This window comes from Strix aluco, chromosome 2 (genome assembly GCF_031877795.1).
Source record: "Strix aluco isolate bStrAlu1 chromosome 2, bStrAlu1.hap1, whole genome shotgun sequence".
NCBI lineage: Eukaryota > Metazoa > Chordata > Aves > Strigiformes > Strigidae > Strix > Strix aluco.
In genome coordinates, this window is record NC_133932.1 from 63,177,080 (window position 1) to 63,197,271 (window position 20,192).

A 20,192-nucleotide genomic window follows, 5' to 3' on the forward strand; every position below is an offset into this window, starting at 1 on the left:
CTTCATGCTCTGAAGAGAGTTTTTCAGTGTCTGTTTCATGAAACACCTTCATTTGAAACAGCAGTAAACTGTTCATCTTCACAGTTTATTTAAGACTGATGTATCAGAGGAAGAAAAACATGTGTCAGCTGGAGGAAATGCTATGTAGGGGGTGGAGAACACGTTATTGCTAACTTAACACAATAAAGACACCTTTTGAAATGTTTTCTAAAAGGAATACTCGCCCCCATTCAGCACACATTTCTGTGTGTCGTACCTATCCTAGTAGAAAAAAGTAAGGACGACGCATCAAACTTATGCCAGCTCCTGTCTTCCTAGCAATATGAGAGTTGACGTCTTTCACACGCTGTGGGAAATGTTGTCAAAATACAGTAGCTGAAAAGACCCACTGCCTGCTGTGAAATATTCGGTAGCTACTTTCGTGCCAAAATTGTACACCCCCTCAGCTTCCAGGGCACGGTGGAAAGGGATGGCAGCTGCCTAGCCAGCAGTTCTCTAGCTTCTACTGAGCTGTGTCAACAAGAGCTGACTTTATGCATACGTTCCTATCAATAGCAGTTTAAAATGCCTACAGTCACAGTATATCTTTGTTTTTTGGACATACCATACTATACAGCAATACTAAGATTTATTATGTTTTTACGGACAGAAATGCACTTAAGAGATTTAAAACAGGATGACTTATACACGTAAGCCAGACAAGATGCATTGTGTTGTGAGGGTGAATGGATTTCTGTCTGAAGAGCCTTTCTTGGCACTTTGCCATGAAGCTCAAGGCAGAGTGAGATGATAAGCAGATTTGATTGTTACAAAAATAAAATGTGTTTTGCCATCTTTTTACTTCCTTGCCCCTTCATTACACAAAATGTACTCCAATGTTGGATAGAAATTTGCAGCTGGTGAATGAGTTTTATCACTAAAAAACTGAAAGGGAAAGAGAGAAGGAAGGAGCAGGAGTTGCTTCTCTGAACTCTGTTTTCTCTACAGGAAGTCACTTGCCTGTGGAGCAGAAGGTGGCTTGTGGTGGGTATAGAAGAGTGCAAAATAGAATAACCCAGGATATTTCCTTAGTTTGATTAGAAGTGTCCTTACAGAGTCGCTATCTTGCATATGCTTTTAGACCAAGGGGAAATTTCAAAAACAGACAAAAGGATACCATTAAAATCCTGGTAATTTAGCTTACATGCTGAGATTGACCTGATTTGGATGGGAGCTTCGGAGAGCACCATGGTCGGTGAAGTGCGTAGTCTGTGTGTAGTAGTTTGTAACGTATAGTTTGAGAAGTAGTTGGGATGGTGGGGGTAAAACTCACACTGGCAAAACACTTGGGGTGTATGTTCCAGTTTCCTGTAGTATAGTAGTCTGGGTTGCCATCCGAAAACTTCCACTCAGTTTTAATTTATGCTAGTAAAAAAAAAAAAGTCTTCTGGTCACTTTTGATTCATTTTTATATTTGTTTGCTGGTTTAAACTAAAGAAAAGCAACCAAAAAGTCCCCTCAAAATGTAAACCGATTATCTGCTACATACTTCATTTTTAAGTAGAGGAGTGCAGCTGAAATATTCACTTCTTGGGAATCTGGGCCTTTGCCTCTGAGTACCTCTGGCTGTGTAGGGGCTGTTGGAAAGGGATGTGACACTGGAGGTACAGCCAGGAGTGCTGGGGGGAGCAGCTGGAGCTCCCCATTGTGAGCGCCGACAACACACGTGATGCGTTTGAAGCAGTTGGGATGTTGTATGTCACAAAACTCTCCTCCCCGACAAAAAGTTTCTAATTTATAGCAGAGCACTGTCCTGTCATTGGCACTCGTTCCCAGCTTTTGGAAGTCAGTGTGGCGGGCTCCTTGCACGCTGAGGGATTATCTATGATTGTGGACAGCTGGATGCCACCTGGATCCTTGGTGTCCCGCATCAGTTGACTCTGCCTGCCGAGCTCCTCCGAGGCGTACGCTGCGCTTTTGGTCCGTGCCTTCCTGCAGTCTTGTTTGGAGGTCCCGTTTTGCCCTTGCAGATGGTCGCGTCTCCTACGGCATAGTAGGTGCAGGCAGCCGTAGAGGAGGATTGCGGCAATGATGAGGAGCAGGATGCTGCTGGTGAGCCAGATGCCCAGCGCCAGCTCTTTCTTGGTGTTGCTCGCAGATGCCGGGTCTTGTTCCAGTGTGTTAAAAACTCTGCACTGGTCGCTGGAGGGGTTTGCAGACTGGCAGGTTACGCACAAGATGTATGTTGTTAGCGGAGTTAGGTTTTCAACCACAAAGGAGGAGCGACTAGCAGGCACCCTCTCTTCCTTCTGAAAGCTTTTTCTCGAGTAACTGGATAGCATGCTGTTCCAGTTAGGGTGGTACATGATGCTGTAAAAGCTGTCAGCACAACTGGCCATTTTTGGCCAAATTACCATTGCTGTGTTTCCTGTGATGTTTTGGACAGTTATTCCCATCGGGATGTTGCTCAGGTGGTTTTTTTTTCTCTCCTGATGCTGATCTCGCTGTGGAAAGGGAAGATGTTCCCTGGGAGGTAACTGAGAAGCTGCGGCACTGGGGATGTCGCCTGGATCTTAATTGTAGTGCTCTGTAACTTAGGAAAGGAGTTTGTTAGGAAGTTATGCTCTTATCTTTGGTACTGCTGTGTAAAAGTGGGAGTTGGAAGTTCATAAAGTTTGGGGTATTTTAAACCATGTATTTCTTTCCCAAGTGAAAGGATAAACATATGGTTATAGAAATTCAGCTGGAGCTGCTGCCCGTACAGGTGACCACTTGTATCTTGTCTCCATGAGAGATGATGTATTTTTGCAGAATTTGCGATCGGGAAGCTGATTCCTTTCACAGTTCTTTTTCAGATGACTGAAAAAGAAATGCAGCAGTTGTTTTTCTCTCTAGTCTGAGTATCTTGGATTTTGTTATACTTACTTGGTGTTTTACATAATCTCAAAGCTTGCTTTTGTGAGCAATGAACTGTCTTACGTTAAGTGGCAAGAGAGGGGTGGCAGGGGTGGATAATGAGGGATAAATTCCTCTATCATCCACAAGTCTTCATTTTTGCCAGTCACAATCAACTGAAAACCGAAACAGTATGTGGAAACACCACCAGATATTATTTTCTTTCCAATACCATTTTACATTGGATTCTTACTTGCCGATGCTCTCCATTTTTTGGTGGTGAGTTAGCACATCTGTACCCTCTGCTAGAGCAGTGGCTGTGATGACTGTGACACATTGGTGACATCAGTATCACAATATTTAGTCTTGATGCTGGTCAGCCTCTTGGAAAAGCTTTCTCAAGCTAAGCTAAGTTGGTGAAATACAGCTTTCACTATAGCATACCTTTTGGATAAATAGCGGGTTTTTAAAAAATGACTAATAGTCTTTTCTATTCCAAGTGATTGTATGTAATTCCATAGTGTGTCTGCCTGGAACTTATACTCCTCCTCCTATAAAATTAGAATTGGAAAAACGGCTAGTATTTCGAGATTCTTAGTTTGTGTTACCACTGTAAATAGTGAAAGGAAAACATCTATTTTCTGCAATTTTCTATATGCATCTACTAAAGAATATATAATGTTAACCAGTGGGTATTTTCATTTGTTTGGCATGGGTTTTTTGCTTTTACTTTTGTGAGGGTAACTTTTGAAAAAGAGTCTACCTCAGCAATTTGATCTGATTCTCTTAGTTTAATAGTCAGTTTCTAGTGGCACTTGTGAAAGTTTTTTCCACTGTGAAAGTTTCTTACTTTTAATTGTGAAGATAAATGCCCATGACAGTATATTTCATGGTTTATGACTTCATTATAAAAATTAATTAATTTTTTTTTACGATCAGGTTTAAAATGTTAAGTCTCCTGGCTAAATAACAATTGACTATTGAAAATTCTCCTGAGGAAGAAAGCTTGTAAGATTTGCTCATAACATATTCTGAAATTATTCTGTAATACTTTTTTTGTATTTTATATTAGATAGGAGGCTGGCAAAATATATATTATTTTAGTGGGATTTTGATAGTTACATTAATAGTAAGAATTCTGTGACTATGCATGAAAATTGTTGCTCGAGGCTTTTGGATTATACTTATTGGGAAGTGGGAGGACAAAGATGTATGTTTATTTTCATTACAATGTAAAACCTTAGATATGGGTAGATGCTGCTGTTCTAATCGTGTGGTAAATGCACACTTTTTGATACAGTAACAATATAAGGAACTGACTTTGCTATCAAATAAACTTATTAGACACATTTTGGTATCTAACCAACTTGTGCCGATACTAAAATCTGGTACATTAGTAGGGTCAGAGCTTTTACTTACTCAGTTGTCTTTTCTTTATCTGGTAGACCCCCATTACTTAAAATTGTAATTTATTTTAGGTACACAGTCTAGACTAACACAGTCTAGAAACAATAGTTTCATCCTCATAACATTTTGTAAGCAGAATGTTTGCATTTTAACTAAATAACAATAATACATTTCTATTGTTACAAAACGAGTTATTAGAAGACAACATCATTACTGACATGTAAATGTTTGGAAAACCAATTTGATGTTTTGTAGATTATAAAGTCAGTACTTACCGTCACTTCCTGATGGAAATTTCAGAACAGAATTTTCATATGGTGATGCTGCTGTGAAAATTATAGAAACACTAAGTTTTCTGTATCCCTTTTCACATGAGTTATTTTCTGGCTGATATCTGCTTGCTAGTTTGCTTTTCTTCCCCTCAGATTTCCTGGACTGAATTCTTACTGCTTATTGCTTTCAGGTTTTTTCTCCGATGCTGCTGGTGGCATGGTTGCTTTGTCTCTTCCACTTAAATTCATGCAAGAACACATCTTGGTGATGTTGCCTTGCTTTTCAAAGAACATACAGGAGAAAAAATAATGTCTTCTCCCCTCCTCTCTTGCTTGCCTCCCCTTGGACAGTGTACTGCCTGAACATCCCTGTTATATGCTCTTGTGCGTGTACCAGTGATGCTGTGAGTGATTAATGTTAGCACTTTGATGACATCAGCAACTAGCAACTCTTTTTTTTTTTTTTTTAAATTTAAGTAGGGGAGGGAGCAAGCATAGCTTAAAAAATAATGAACTCCCTCTTTCCTTCCCTCCCTCTCCACTCCCGCCCCCTTTTTGTTAGTGGCTTCTTCCCTAAGCATTTTATACTTCTGTGCATCATGGGAGGGAAGCGGCGGTGGCATGTGATGGTATTTTCTAAATTCCTTGTCACGGTTTATAAAGCTGTGCTAATCCAGCATTTACAGTTGAACCATTTTAGGCACTTTCTCATGAGGGTTACATTAAGGAAAGATGTATTTTTAGATTGGCTGACATCTTATTGTTATGTATGGGTGAGTTTTTCAATACTGAAATCATGTTTTAAGGCTTGCTTTTTTATGACAAATTTTTGCTGAGAGAAGAGGAGTTCCCTCCCGTTAACCTCATGATAGTAAAATGCTTTAACCTACTGGAATAAAATTTCCCTTGTGCTATAGCAGAAATAGATTGGACACATTTATTGTGGCGACTTTTCTGATTGGAAACATCAAAAGCAAAAGATGAAATCTCACCTTTTAGGGACAATTGTATAAATGCTTAGTGTATCCGGACATTCATCTGCATGTATTCTTTTGAGGTTTTAACAGTTCTCTCCCCTGTTGATGCCCCAGACCCCTTTTCTCTGTGTGGAGAGCTATGGAAATGCACATGTTGTACTAGGGGGATGCAGCTTTAGGCTCTCCACCTGGTGGGGTGTGTTTGGAGTTTAACCTTTTAGTCAGCTCTGATCCAATAGGAGGACTGTGTTGGGTATTAGGAGTCTAATAATTAGTCAAGCGTCTGTTTTAGTTTGCGTTCACAGAAAGGATGGCTGAGAGTATTTGAAAGGAGCCCTACTCCACAAAATGAACACAAGCCCACAGTCCTTAGAACAGAGCTTCCCAGACTGAAGGACGGCTGAGGCCAGGGGACCCTCCAGAGCAGGGTGACCTGCAGCGGGTTGCTCAGGGACGTGTCCAGTCAGTTCTCGAACATCTCCAAGGGCAGAGACTCCACAGCCTCTCTGTAGTGAAGCCTTGACCACCCTCAGAGTAGTGAAGTTTTTTCTGATGTTTAAATGGGATTTCCTGTTCGTGCCCATTGCCCCTTGTCCTGAGCAGACTTGGCTCCATCATCTTTACTCCCCCCATCAGTTACTTACGCTTGTGGATGTGATGCCCCTGAGCCTTCTCTTCTCCAGGCTGAACACTCCCACCTCTCAGCCTTTCCTCATAGGAAAGATGCCAGTCCCTTAATCATTTTCAAGGCCCACTGCTGGACTCCCATATGTCTCTCCTGTACTGGGGATCCACCAGTGGACCCAGCACTCCAGCTGTGTCTCACCTGTGCTGAGGGGACGGATCACCTCCCTTGACCTGCTGGCAGTGCTCTGCCTAATGCACCCCCAATGGCTGTTGGCTGCCTTTTCCAACCTAGATGATTCTGTGATTCTGTGACATACTGCTGGCTCGTGGTCAGCTTCTTGTTCATCAGGACCCTCAAGATAAGAAAAAAAACAAACCCCAAATCCACCTTCTGCAGGTCAGGCTGTCTTGCTGTATAGTTTCATCACACTGATGGAGACAGAAGTTCAGGCATGTAAGAAATACAACTAAACCTTTAAGTAAATTTCAGTACTGGCAACTTCTTGAATTTTCACATTGCAGAAATAAATTGCTGGTTCTAGCTTTCTGTGGCTGTTGAAGCATGATAAAATTTATGTACTTTTCTATGTGTGAGTGTTTCTCACTTTAGTTCAGGAGCTGCCTGATTCAGAAAGTTGGTTTTGGATCTCTAGGTCTCTCTTGTTATGACCTAGATGGTCTCTTCTGAGCCTGTGCTTTCATGTTTTTCTTTCATAGTGCAACAATTTTGGACCCATGAGGGTTTGTAAAGTACATCTAAGGCATCCACGAAAGGTGGCCAAGAATTGTTAACCTGTTGCCAAATTTGCATTCGCTATATATCAGTCTCAAATCCAATTTTTAAATTTCTAAGACAGCAGTTCAAAACACGTTGACAAGTGGTGTTTATATAGCGATGTACAACATAAGTAAAAATGTGTATCTTCTATCCTGATCTCTTCTAAAGATGTAAGTCCTTTTCTTTTATGAGACTAAAATCCTCCAAGAGCTTGATAGAGTTTCATGACTTTGAATTCCTAGTAGTTTCTTTGTGCAGTGCCATGTATTGCAGTATCTGGCATTGACTTGCATGGATGATTGGGGCAGGATCTGCATTGAAGGGAAGGTCAATGTTCTTCCTGGGTACTGGTGAAGGAAGGTTTTCTGTTACAGCTGATGTGTGTGGAGTTGAGAGTCTAGCAGTATCCTGACTGTCATGTGTGTATTAGAATGAAAACTATGAAAAAGAGAAGGAAACACAACAGGACCTTCTGCAAGAAAGGTTGACAAGATTCCCCTTTAGAATTAAATTCCAGGATATTAGGAGAACAACCCACTTACAGAAATGGAGGATGTTAGGTTAGCTAACTCCTCTTTGATCCACAGCTTCAGCAAACAGTTCCTAAATCCCTACACAGCATCAGACTGTACAGTTGTGTTCACTTTGAAGAAATAGTCATTAATATGGCACAGCACCCTGTCAGTCCTATTTATACAACTCTGGAATAATTTTCCATGAGGTTAAATCCCAGACTTAGATTTGCTTTGATCTTGTGTACAGCTAAGGGGTTCAGAAAAGAGAAATCCTTATTAATTAGTGGCAGAGCCAAAAGTAACTGCTGAAGACTGTTTTTTTTGTAGTTTAGTCCTCAGATACTTAAAACACCTATTATGAACTGAAAATTGAAGTAACTTATTTCAAGTTGTTTTGTACATAAAATGGACTATATAAGAATAGAAGCTGTGCTTTAAATTCAGGGATCTGAACATTGGCATTGACTATTCTTGTCCTTTTATACTGTGTAAATAGAAAAATGCAAAAAAGGAAATGTTCATGGCTTTGTAAATGGTAAGTGAAAGATGCCTGGTGATTTAAAAAGTGTTTACAAGTTTTTCTTGCTAATACAGAGATTTTGGTTGAAGTTCCTGCCTTACAGAAGGGAAGCTTTGTATTTCAACTCCCTGGAGAGAGAGTGAAATACGAAGTTGTTCTTTTATTTTTAACATGCTTTAAAATGTTCTTTAAATTAGATTATTATAAAGAAGCAGTCAGCTGAAATTGTCATTAATCATATCTGTTCTCTCATTCTAGGCATTAAATCTGGCATATTCCAGCATCTACAGCAACTACAGGAATTTTGTTGGTCCCCCTCACTTTAAAGTCATCTGTAGACTTCTTGGGTATCAGGGTATTGCTGTGGTGATGGAGGAGTTGCTGAAAGTTGTCAAGAGCCTGGTATGCCAATTGTCTTTCATTTTCTGCTATTCCAAATGGTTTCTGGTAGGAAATGTCTCAAGAAAAACAAAGTGAAAGTAAGATCTCAGATAAAACTAATTAAAATGTTACTTCCTTTGAAGTTCAATATAAGCTGTGTTTGAGAGTACTCAATGTCTTGTGGAAGCAGTAGATGATGTGCCTTGGTAGCCTGAGCAATGTTTTGAAAACCTATGCTGTTAGGTCCTGGGTAAACTCTGGAGTATGAATGTTTCAAATTAGTTGATTTCAACTTAAAGATTGTACTGTAAATTCACTTTCTCGATATTTTTGGAGCAGAGCTGTGGTGTGCTTTCTGCTTTGCCTAACTTCAGGGTTTTCATTAATAACATCATTGATAGATGACACCTTAATAACAGTGGAGGTTTAATCTGTGCTTGATCTAGCAATGGATAGCATCAAGCCTATTTAGAAGAGTGCTCAGACCAAATGTTGAAGAAATTATCCCTACAGCCTTAGTGTCTTGTATAGGAAAGGGTCTTTTCTGTAACTAGGAGGAGGTTGAGGGACTGGCTGTTTGCTGTATTTTTAGTATCTATGTATATAGGCATAATGCATTGCAGTTAAGTTTAAGCCAAAGAAATTGTCTTTTCCTCCCTGTCCCTGTTGCCTGTAAGGAGCATGTTGCCAGATTAATCCAACTATACCAGGGGATAGCTGTAGTATTCATAATCTCATTTCAGACACTCAACACATTTGGCAGTTTGCTTACAGTAATTCCCACAATGTTCTAAGTACATTTTTGATGTTCTAGACAGACTGGAGCTTGCTTGAAGGGGTGGTGAGGTCTAATCTTCAGGGAAGGAGGAAAACACAGATATTTTTCATAGTTTGGGGTTGTGTTGGTTTGTTGTTTGGGGGGGGGATTTTTTTTTTTATTATTTAGGTGGTAAATCATCTCAATTCATTAAAGGTAGCATTGAAAGCTTGGATATTTATAAAGAAGGCTAAAAGGCTGGGGGAGGTATCCTGCTGATGCCTGATGCAGGTTCTCAGATGTAAGGAGACAGATAGGAGATAGGTGTCTAGTGGGAGGAAGGCAGACGACTGTAGGCTGGGACTGTGTCTTAACTGGTATGTCCAGAATAGCCAGTGTGAGCTGTTACAGACATACTTAATGCTGAGGGTTTTTCTCATGTTGCTTTTGAAAGCATTCAGATGTTACCTTTTTTTACCAAAAAAATAAAAGTTCGTTAGGCAATAGAGACAGTCTGCAAGAGAAGAACATGGTTTCCTCTTTTTCACCTTCCTGGCCTTAGCTGTTGTGCCACTCTTCCTGTAGCAAAAGGTGGCTAATGCCATATGAAGGAAAATGCAGAATCACAGAATCATCTAGGTTGGAAAGGACATTGAAGATCATCCAGTCCAACCGTTAACCTAGCACTGACAGATCCCAACTACACCATATGCCCAAGCACCATGTCAACCCGCCTCTTGAACACCTCCAGGGATGGGGACTCCACCACCTCCCTGGGCAGCCCATTCCAACACCTAACAACCCATTCTGTAAAGAAATGCTTCCTAATATCTAGTCTAAACCTTCCCTGGTGCAACTTGAGGCCATTCCCTCTTGTCCTATCGCTTATTACTTGGTTAAAGAGACTCATCCCCAGCTCTCTGCAACCTCCTTTCAGACAGCTGTAGAGGGCGATGAGGTCTCCCCTCAGCCTCCTCTTCTCCAGACTAAACACCCCCAGTTCCCTCAGCCGCTCCTCGTACGTCATGTGCTCCAGACCCTTCACCAGCTTCGTTGCCCTTCAATGTCCTTTTTGTAGTGAGGGGCCCAAAACTGAACACAGTAATCGAGGTGCGGCCTCACCAGTACCCAGTACAGGGGTAAGATCACTTCCCTGTCCCTGCTGGCCACGCTATTTCTGATACAAGCCAGGATGCCATTGGCCTTCTTAGCCGCCTGGGCACACTGCTGGCTCATGTTCAGCCGGCTGTCAATCAACACCCCCAGGTCCCTCTCTGACTAGCAACTGTATTCATTTGAAAAAGTTGCCTTTTTGAAGATGATGACTGACAGAATTAAGCGCAAGATTTTTAGTGCTTGTTCAATTCACGTGTAGTTGGAATGCAATTTGTTGTAAAGTTTCTCAGTTCAATAACGCTGACATGTTTACACCATCTGTTTTCTTGTAGTTGCAAGGGACGATTCTTCAGTATGTCAAGACCCTAATGGAAGTGATGCCTAAGATCTGTAGGTTACCAAGACATGAGTATGGTTCTCCAGGTTAGTTCCTGTTTGGTGTTACTGCAGTAGCCTTAATACAATGATACTAATGACTGTATTCTGGATCATGTGTACCTCCATCTTCCCCTCCCTTTCTTCTCTCTCCCAATAATCAGCACTTAGTCAGGTTTTGGGTTTTTTTTCATAACAAGAATCATTCAATGCTGGGCTTTCTGAAAGTACTTAATGAAGTTTTAAGACTTCTGTAGGGCAAATAAAAGGATGACAGCCTGTATATAGACAGCCTTATGACATAAATGATCTTGAGCTGGGATGTTCACAATAGTTTCTATTTCTAGTCTTTTTTCATAAGTGTGTTGATCTTTTCCCTCTGCAAGTCAGCCTCTCACACTTGTTCTGTTTAAATGTCTAATTTAGATAACCATGATTCTCTGGAAAAGCTCTATTCCCTCTTCCTTTGCCCTTATCAAATGTAAGATACTGCTGAGAGGCAAACTGGTCCTGCCAGAATAGTTATGTGTGGGGCACATTTTAGCCACTTAACAGGAGGTGTGACAGTTGCAGATGAAGAAATGATTTTGAAAGCTGCTTGCCACTGTGGAGAAATAATTGGCTAATTAGTATTTATCACATTGTTCACTGAAATTCTGAAACTGCTTCCCCCCCTTCAAAATACTCCTCCTCCACAACTTCTAATTAACACAAATTAATCCTTCCATGTGCCACCCACCTCCTGAGTATATCTTTATTTTTCCAGAGTCGCTTAGGTTTATTAAATGCCACTCCAACTGGAATGAGGTTGGTTTTTTTCTGCTTCCCACAGATTGCTTGACGTTCATTACCAATGTTAAATGAAATCGAGGACTTACTAAGTGCTTCCTTCCTGTTTTTCTCCCTGGAACGTAGAAATGGATGAATCATGGTAGTTAGCAGTATAAAAATAATCTATCTGAGGTTTTTAGCCATTCATTAAGGTCTGATCGCAAAAGCAGTAGGTATTCTCAAATATAGATTATGCATCACCAGAGTCTGTGATGCTACAGGTGACATTAGGAAGCTCATAGTCTCTTGCCAAAAATCCTCACCTGTAAGTATTTGGCAGGAGATGCCCAGGAGCTTAAGCAGAAGCTTTCTCTTGAGGTTAAAAGGCAATCCATCCTATAGGAAAGGCAAAACTTTACTTAGGCAATGGTAGCCTTCACGGGATTGATAAAAACGTTTTAAAGTCCTTCATCACTTTCCTGTTTTGTAGAGATCACAAACTGCTTTGACTTTGTATTTACTCTTGCAAAAGAAGTCCCATATGTTTAGATGCCTACTGTACTGAGAGATCAGAGTAACTCTTGGTTTTATGATGGAAGATCATAGCAACTAGAATTGGACTGGATCTCAAAAACTCGCCTGATTCTCTGCTCCTTCACTGCCCCTGTTCCTGACAGGTTTTGTCTTGACACATGTATTTTTCCTCTTCTGAACTATTTCTAGCAGTGGACACTTAATAACCTTCTGGAGAGTCTCTTCCAAGAAATGGCAGAGACAGCCTTTATAGCACTGTCACACTACCTCTCCCTTTCCTTTTGAACACACTAGACAGAAGAGGTGTGTGGAAGCTCAGGGCACCTCCATTCCTCTCTCGCATCACTGAAGAATCACATTGTGCTCTCTGATGCCTCCCCATCATGGAGCTGTCTGCTCATGGAGCAGCTCTGACTGATAAAGGCAAATGTTCTCTGTGATGGGGATGTGTAGATTTTAGCCCTCATCTGGCATCTTGAGAGGAACTGCCAGATTGTAGAAGGGCAGGCTCAAACCGTGCTTGATTGAAATCACTGTCCTCTCCTTTCTGTGCTGAGTTCTCCCCTGTAGTAGTCTTTGCCACACCTTGTTTACTTGATTTGCCACAGAAAATGCAAGCTAATACATGCTAACTGTTGTCTGTTCCCTCCTCTGCCTCTGAAAGCTTCCTGCAGAAGCTAGTAGTTGTAGTAGTAAGTCTGAGTGCTATGGAGCATGTCTGTGTGCTGCTTCTATTCTTTCATAACAAATCATTTAATCACTTCTTTATAATTGGCACGCACTACATGTACAGACCAAAAATGTGATTCCGATCCACAGATTAAATATGTAGATTCTCATCTGTCTTGACGTAACGTACATTTAGCAATTCAGAATTAGTTTCCTGAGTCCATTCTCTATATGCAAAGCAGTTTAATTATGCACAGTAAATAAGTCTCTAGTTATTGCATACACTTCCGACTTTTCATTTAGAGAGCTTTGTTTGGCCTCTGTTGATTGCAGTTCCTTGAGCCCTACACAATCAGCCCTCTAGACTTGTGGATTTCTCAATGGTGATTTATTCCTCCTAAAAGGAGCAGGGTACAGACAGTGGCATCAGAGTTGTTCAGGAGTCCTGTTTGCCAATGGGTTTGTTTCCATAGGAACAGTCTAAAGCACTGCGGAACTTGCTCATCTTGTAGTCATAAAAATATTTGTCTAAAAATACATTAAGCATAAGGATTTTTAAAGGGACCTCTTAAAGTCACTAAAGCTCTTAAAGGAGTATTGGCCTGTAAGAGTTTTAGCCTGAAATTTCATCTTGGAGGTAACATTTTATTATGCTATTTTTTGAGTATTTGAATATGGCGTTCCTGCTTTTAATAAATGAGTATTTCATGTCCTGCCACTCTGAAGTGTCACTGGACACGATGAGGAAACTAGTTCGTCAGCTCTGCTGTGAGATGAGGCTTAGATTTTTGTCACTGGTATATCACCCGTCCAAAAGAAAGATTTTAAAAAGAAATCAATGAGCTTAGTAAGATATAAACTTGGTGTGAAATTAGCCCAATTGTGTATTTTTTCCTAAATACAGAATTTCTGTGTTTCTTCTTTTAAAAAAAAAAAAAAAAATCAAGGAAACAAAAAAACTAAAGCTGGTGCAAGGCAAAATACTCATTACACCAGGCCATGATCTCTTGAAATCCTCCTTGTTCGCACAGCAGTGGGGAAGCCTCCCAGTGCCTCATGTTGCTGGCTGCGGTGTTCCTGTCCCTCCCTGGGCTGATTGTGCTGCTGTCAACATCTTCTGAGCTGCTCCAGCACAGCAACCTGGCAAAAAAGCAGTCTTCAACCCCTCCTTTTTCTGCAGTATTTTGGGTCAGGGTCTAGTAGTAACTGGATCTAGCATGGGCTGGGAAGCGTGGTGGAGGACAGCAGCGGCTAGAGGCTGCTGGGGAAGCATCGCGTGGGGCACAGCAGGAAGGGTTAAGCAATGCTTTCCATTATCCCAGGTTCTTGATCAAACTTGGATGAGTAGGAGAATAAGTTAATTTCTTGGCTTGAGTCCTCATAGGGAAGAATGTGAAAGGAATTTTTTCACAGGTTTTTCTGGAACCTGTCCATTGGAGAAAGATTTGGGAGGGAGTCGCCTAGATGATTGTGAAAGGGCAGTAAGGACTCATTAGATATGCAGAATAATAGGATATTTCTTTCTAGCAAAATAAACACAGAGCACAGGCTCCATGATCATAATTCCCAGATACATGGATATGCTTAAACCTTATGAACATTTCTGTTGAAAGGAATGGCATGACTGCTAATATGCAGAGTTAACGATTTCTCTTGTGAGCCAAAGAGGTATTTGTGGCTATCATTTGAAGGTCTGTATGAAAGTGAACATAAACTAAAGGTCATTATAGCACCCAGTTTCTTGGGAGCAGTTTTGCTGTTGCAGATTAGCAGATTTTACTTGACAATAGTCAAGTCAGTACTCTGCAGAAAATAACCCAAAACACAACTAGACCAAGAATTATATTCAAGATCTAGTTTGTTGTTACTCAGCAATTCAGTTCTAGAATTAATAGCTAATTTATGTCCTAATCTTTGAGGAACCAGAATTGTTCCAAGCTCTGGAACGTGTTTCATTTGAGTCTGTAGGTGTGAACTGAGATTGGTCACCTTTCATTTTCTGTAAAATGAAGTGAAGAAATCCCACCAGCTTTGCATTGCATGTGTTGATTCGGTCTGACTTCCTAAATTAATTACTGTACAGGCTGCACAGCTGAAACCTGGCATCTGCTGTTTGAGTGCTGTTGAGATAGGATTTTGGAAGCAGAGATGGAACCTAATCCTTTACTAATCTTCTATGCTTTACTGGATCTATTTTATATCAACAGCCTATGCTTCTGTTGAGATCTGTGTAAATCAGAAACTGAGATTATAACATCGATTATTATGACACCTAACATCATCCCATCTGCAGGAATAGAGGAGTTAAATTAAAATTGCTTTCTTGGAGAGAAGGAATGAAAAACCTTGATTCATTTGCCTTGCAAAAATGCTATGTATATATAACTAATTCAGTAATTTGTGAATTGTACCCACAAATAAAATTAGGGGAAGGAGGAAGGTTGCAGGCAGTGAAGTGAAATAAACTTTCCTAAGACACTTGTTCTTTTTCCGGGGCTTCAGTATGCAAGCGTAGTCTTTGATAAAAATACAGTTCTGTGTCCTGCACAGTATAAGGAGGTGAAACCAGGAATGCCACTGCTCAAACATTAATGAAAACATGATGACGTATTTCTGCTACAGGACTCCACTGGGGAGCAGATCATGCTTTCAGTGTCATTTCTGTTCCACCAAAAATAGCCTCTGTAGCGCTGTAAACTTTTGCGTGTTTTGCTGGTAAATCAAGCCCTTCATCTAAGGGGAAGTAATGCACTGTTGATGGCAATGTTAGGAACAACTGCGTGCTAAATACTGGGTGTCATATTTTCAAAATAATGACACAGTTTGTTCATGAATGTGTGTGTGTATTTGTATATCCGTGTACGGACACTGGGGCTTTGGGTGATGAAATAACGTTCTTTGTTAAGGACTTCGAGAGAAACTCCGTCACCTGGAGTGATCGTCAAAGACAATATGTAATTTTTATGGTATGAACCCTAAGCCTCTTTGAATTCTGCTATTCTGCTGCTTTTGGGTGGACTTACTGTCTTGCTTTGGTTTTAGTCACACCTTCAGTATGAGTTCCTTGTTGCCGGTCACAGTCCTCTGTGCTGCTCCTGGTTTCTCTCTGTGCCATCTTGCTCCTTTATGTTTGCTGTATGTGACATGGGTTATTCTCAGGATTTCACTGCCCATATAACATTGGAAAGATGATGAGAAAATTTTATCAGACATCAATCTCTTTTCTGAAACCCCACAAAATCCACAGGCCAGGCGGGGGATTGAGAGGAGTCTGAAACCCCTCCTCTTTTCCATCCCTGTCATGACCAATGGTTGATACCCTTTGCAGTAGCAGAATCATCCTTGCTGCTGTGCTCAGCTTGTATTTCTCACCAAGTTGCTCCCCACTCGCCATACAAGCTAAAGGGGAAAACATCCCCATGTCTGTCCTTGTCACCGATATCCTGCTTGTTCGGACAGTGCTTTCTCACCATGGTGACTATGTGGAGAAGTCTGCAGTTACTCACTGTGTTTCAGGGAGTCTTCCAGCCCTCCTCTTGGTTCACCATCAATCTCTGTGTACATGTCATGGATACTTAGACCAGAAGTGCAGGTAGATATTCTAGTTTGATTTCCTCTATGGCACAGATCTATTTCAGGATAACATGATGGACTTTTGTTTCCAGAAAGTCTTGGTATGAGGAAAGTATTGGACTTGACTTCTAGCAGTTGATCCTTAGAAGACTTTTCTTGCAAGACGTGGAAGCCCTTGCATCAGCAGAGAAAAAACAAAGGAAATACTAGGGCGTGTAACTGAAACACACTGTAGACTTGTGGTAAAGCTTGCTTCAATTCCCTCACTTTGCATTTTTTTCCTAGCATCAAGAATTGTGAAAAATTTTCTGTTGTATCACTCTGCCTTTTCAACCTCATCTTTAAAACAGGAGCCCCAGTATTCAGCACTGCAGCATCCCATTGCCATGGTGGGCAGGTGTGTTTAAACAATAAACCCAAGAGCTCACTGCTGCTCAAACACCTGGGAATTGCAATTGGCCTTTATACTGAACACTGACAGTCTTTTCCAGAGTTTTTTCATTACATAGTCCCCACGTTATGGGAAGGAGGGAGTTGGTGTTGCGCTGGCATGACTTGTTTGCTTTTTAGCTAGATTTAAATGTGTTTTCTCTGAATAAATCAAGCTCAGCAAGCACTCACTACATCTGACCTTTCTCCATTAGTTTTTCAGTTCTGTTTTTCTACTGAGTCACTAAACTACTAAAGTTAGCTCTGAAATTTATCTCCACTGAACGCATGTGGGAACGCTCATTTACTGCAGATTTTCTATTGACAAACAGCTCTTTGAGATGTATCAGATTCAGCCTTGCATCCCCTTGCCATGCACTTTACTGATGTTTTGTGTTACTAATTTTAATGATGTGAGGCTTTCAGTAGAAGTGTGTGGGTTAGCTACACAGTTCCCTCCTTCACTGTACATTTTCAAGTTCTTCTGCTGAATTTGAGGGATTTCCTTGGAATAGATACGCTTCAGGCTGTATTTCATGTTTGTGCACTCCCCTCTCAGCCGTTGCCTTGCTGGGTAAATACTGAAGCCTAATCTCCTGCATGGGAAGTGTTCATCCGTTGTGTCCAAGGAACACATGGGAAGGTGGTGGGGGGCATCTGTGCTCTCTTTCCTTGTCTCCTCTCAATTGCTTTAGATGGGATTGGGTGGTGATTTAACTGTCTGAGTTAATTCAGTGTAATGGAAATGAACTGCCATATGTAGCACGCAATTCAAAAGCTTTGCACAATGTATTTTCCTCTGTCATTAGTCGAGGTTTTTGGTGGCTTTTTAAAAGGGCCAGGCTTGTGCAGACAGATGGAAAAATGCTGATAAAAATTGACATGTAAAAAGCCAGAGAGCTGTCTGACCTTCTGTAGTTCTCTGCTTTTCCTCACCCACCCTGCACATCGCTTTAACCTTCACGGTGCTAACCAGATTGGGTCTCTGCAGAAGCTGCCAAGCCTGGGATTTCCTGGGCTTGTCTCTAACCAAGGGACTGCACAACCTTTCTGGGGCTGGGGGGAAAGGAGCTGGAAATACACCAGCATGTTACGCATCACCGTTGTTTGGGACGGGTTTGGTGGAAAAGACATATGTTTATGTAAATTATGTGGTTTTGAAAATCATAATTTTAGCTGGTTTTTAACAGCTTTTGGCAAAACTTGACAGAAACAGTGTTCTGACTGTGCTTGTCAGCAGGATCTGATGTACCCTTGCCAGCAGAGCTTGACTTGTGATTTCTGTATTTGTTTTGTGAGGTTGCAGATCACCTCTGGCCATCTGTGACACTGACAGAGTTGTAGCCTGACACCACCCCTGTTCCCTGTATCTGTAGCGCTGGCTCCTTTCTGCCTCTGTCATCCTTGAAAATAACATTGAACGTGCCGGGTAGTGTGGCAGGTTGGGGGACAGAGGCCGGAACAGGACTAATAGCAGACCAGAGCCCTAGTCTCTCTTCCCGCTCCTGGAATTTATTTTCTTACCTCTTATACTGGTTCCCTTTTCTAGGAATGAGAAGCTAGGCACTCCATTTAACATGATTTGTCCAGTTAAAAAAGTCAGCACACCGCTGGCTTAACACTTCGTAACCTCTGATTTTTAATGTATTTAAATACTGCTCCTTTCAGTTTTCTCTAGGCTGCACATCTGGAGATAAAAAAAATCTCGTGTGCTGATACACAGAGAGAGAAAACTATAAACCTGCACCCTGTTAGTTGTGCTCTGATACTGTGTATTTATGCTCATTCGATGCAACCTCTGAATAGGCAGATTGGTTAGAAAGTTGGTATGCTTTTGAGGCAGAAAGAAAAATTAATCCTGATCCTTTTGACTCTTATCCACATGATTGGAATCTTTTGTCTGCTTTTCCAAGGTAACAGGTGTGCCTGTGTGATCATCACTAGATTCTGTTCTGGCTCCCCAGATTTAACTTTTTTCCTTCTCTTTTGATTTCAGGTATCTTGGAATTTTTTCACCATCAGTTGAAGGACATTGTTGAATATGCCGAACTGAAGACCGTCTGCTTCCAGAATTTGCGGGAAGTGGGAAACGCCGTCCTGTTTTGTCTCCTCATTGAACAGAGCCTGGTAGGTGCCTGCTGTGCTAGTTTGAAAACCCATCTGTCTCTCAAAATGTACTCTCAAATTTTTGTTACTAACATCATAAATAACAAGGCTGAAATCTGAAAGTTTGCTATTGCTGGTGGGCAGATGGATAGAAACAGTTCCCTGCTCCGATCTCTTACGCTCTTGGAGGGGCTGCGAGGTGGCAGGGATGCCTGACTTTGCTGGGTGAGAGACCTTGCCTCATGTATGGTACCTGAGGATCAAATATTGTGACCTTTATCATAAATTACGATCACATATAGTATTCCTGCAGTCAGTCACGGGGTGGTTACTTTCTTATGTCAATGAGTTGTGCATCTGGTACTGTTGTTTTCCTTTCCTGCTTGTCATTCCTGTTGTCATCTGAAATATCGCAGAGTTAATGTGGACAGCCTTGGACATCCTTCTTGCCGCTTGGATGGCTACCAGCAGTGCCCGCTCTGCCAGAAATTCATCTGTCCTAGTTTGAGTGAAGCTGTGAAACATGTCCAGTCTTTCAGCTGCTTCCTATAAGCCTAGCCTCTACCTTACAGCATGCAAAGCTGCCCGCTGCTGAGGGCATGGTGCTCTTTATCCCTACCTCTCTTTTTCTTTTCCCACTCTTCTTCTGCATTATTACTATCTGCTGTTTAAACAAAATGGCCAGACATATCATTTCTTTGTCTTCATGCTTTTGGGTGCTTACAGAGGGAAAGGTGGGCATTGCTTATGGACCAGCAAAGCAACAGGTGTGCTGTCTTCCCTTCCTCTACCTGCGTTATGCCTTTGGGACTTGGGTGTGGAGTCTCCTCCCTGCCTGTGCACACAGGGCGATCTGCCCACGCTGTGCAAGCACATGCTGCTGCTGAGGCTGGGCTGCCCATCACCTTGAGATCTCTTCTGACTGCAAACCAGCTATGGCATTTCCTCAGCAAGCTGGCTGGGGGCCTGCCTCTGCACCAAAATAAATTCTCATGTAAGACTCCTTCTCTAGGGTGTGTTAAAGCTGTTGATGTTAGATAAGGTAATGAAGACACGCTGTTCCTCAGAGTGCTGCTCATGGTGTTAGAGGATCCCTCCCTCGTGGTGGAGAGTAATTGGAGGGCCAGGTGACAAGCAGCAAACCCATAGTCAGTAATGGGATATCTGAAACAAAATGAGGAACTGGATTACTTTGGATTCAGGCTAGGAGGATGCGTAAGGAAGGGCCAGGCAGGTGAGGGCCCTCACTACCTCCTGGGAGGATTGCCTGAGGGTGTACCAAAGTGACACCAGCACTTGGAGGTACCTTCTTTGGGATGCCACCTTGGTGACACTTTCTAGTCATACACCTCTGCTCGCTTCCCATCTTATTTTTGCCCTTGGTGTTGCCCCAATGTCCTATCACGTATTTCAGTATTTTTCCACTGTGGTCATCCATCATAACTAAACTAGACTTTACCCCGGTGCAAAATGTAGGTCTGTAGTGCATCTCTGCTAGTGGGTGGGTCTTG

General features: G+C 41.7%; 2 protein-coding genes across 4 annotated transcripts in view; one reads left to right on the top strand and one right to left on the bottom strand.

Annotated features, from left to right (window-relative positions):
* Positions 1-20,192, top strand: part of CYFIP1 (cytoplasmic FMR1 interacting protein 1) — an 84,219-nt gene that overhangs the window by 57,983 nt on the left and 6,044 nt on the right. For all 3 annotated transcript variants that reach the window (XM_074814986.1, XM_074814985.1, XM_074814987.1), the window contains 3 exons: positions 8,229-8,372; positions 10,557-10,647; positions 18,572-18,702. In XM_074814986.1, coding sequence (XP_074671087.1) covers positions 8,229-8,372; positions 10,557-10,647; positions 18,572-18,702 — 366 coding nt within the window. The remainder of the gene's footprint in view (positions 1-8,228; positions 8,373-10,556; positions 10,648-18,571; positions 18,703-20,192) is intronic.
* Positions 200-5,010, bottom strand: LOC141920216 (fibronectin type III domain-containing protein 9-like). The gene is made up of 2 exons (XM_074816907.1): positions 4,557-5,010; positions 200-2,566 (listed from the first exon to the last, which is right to left on the bottom strand). Exon 2 carries the CDS (start codon positions 2,433-2,435, stop codon positions 1,770-1,772), a length of 666 nt encoding a protein of 221 aa, XP_074673008.1. The 5' UTR covers positions 2,436-2,566; positions 4,557-5,010; the 3' UTR covers positions 200-1,769.

Bases quoted from the DNA above. Each gene is read 5' to 3' on its own strand.
- LOC141920216 (XM_074816907.1), bottom strand. From the start codon at position 2,435: ATGGGAATAACTGTCCAAAACATCACAGGAAACACAGCAATGGTAATT.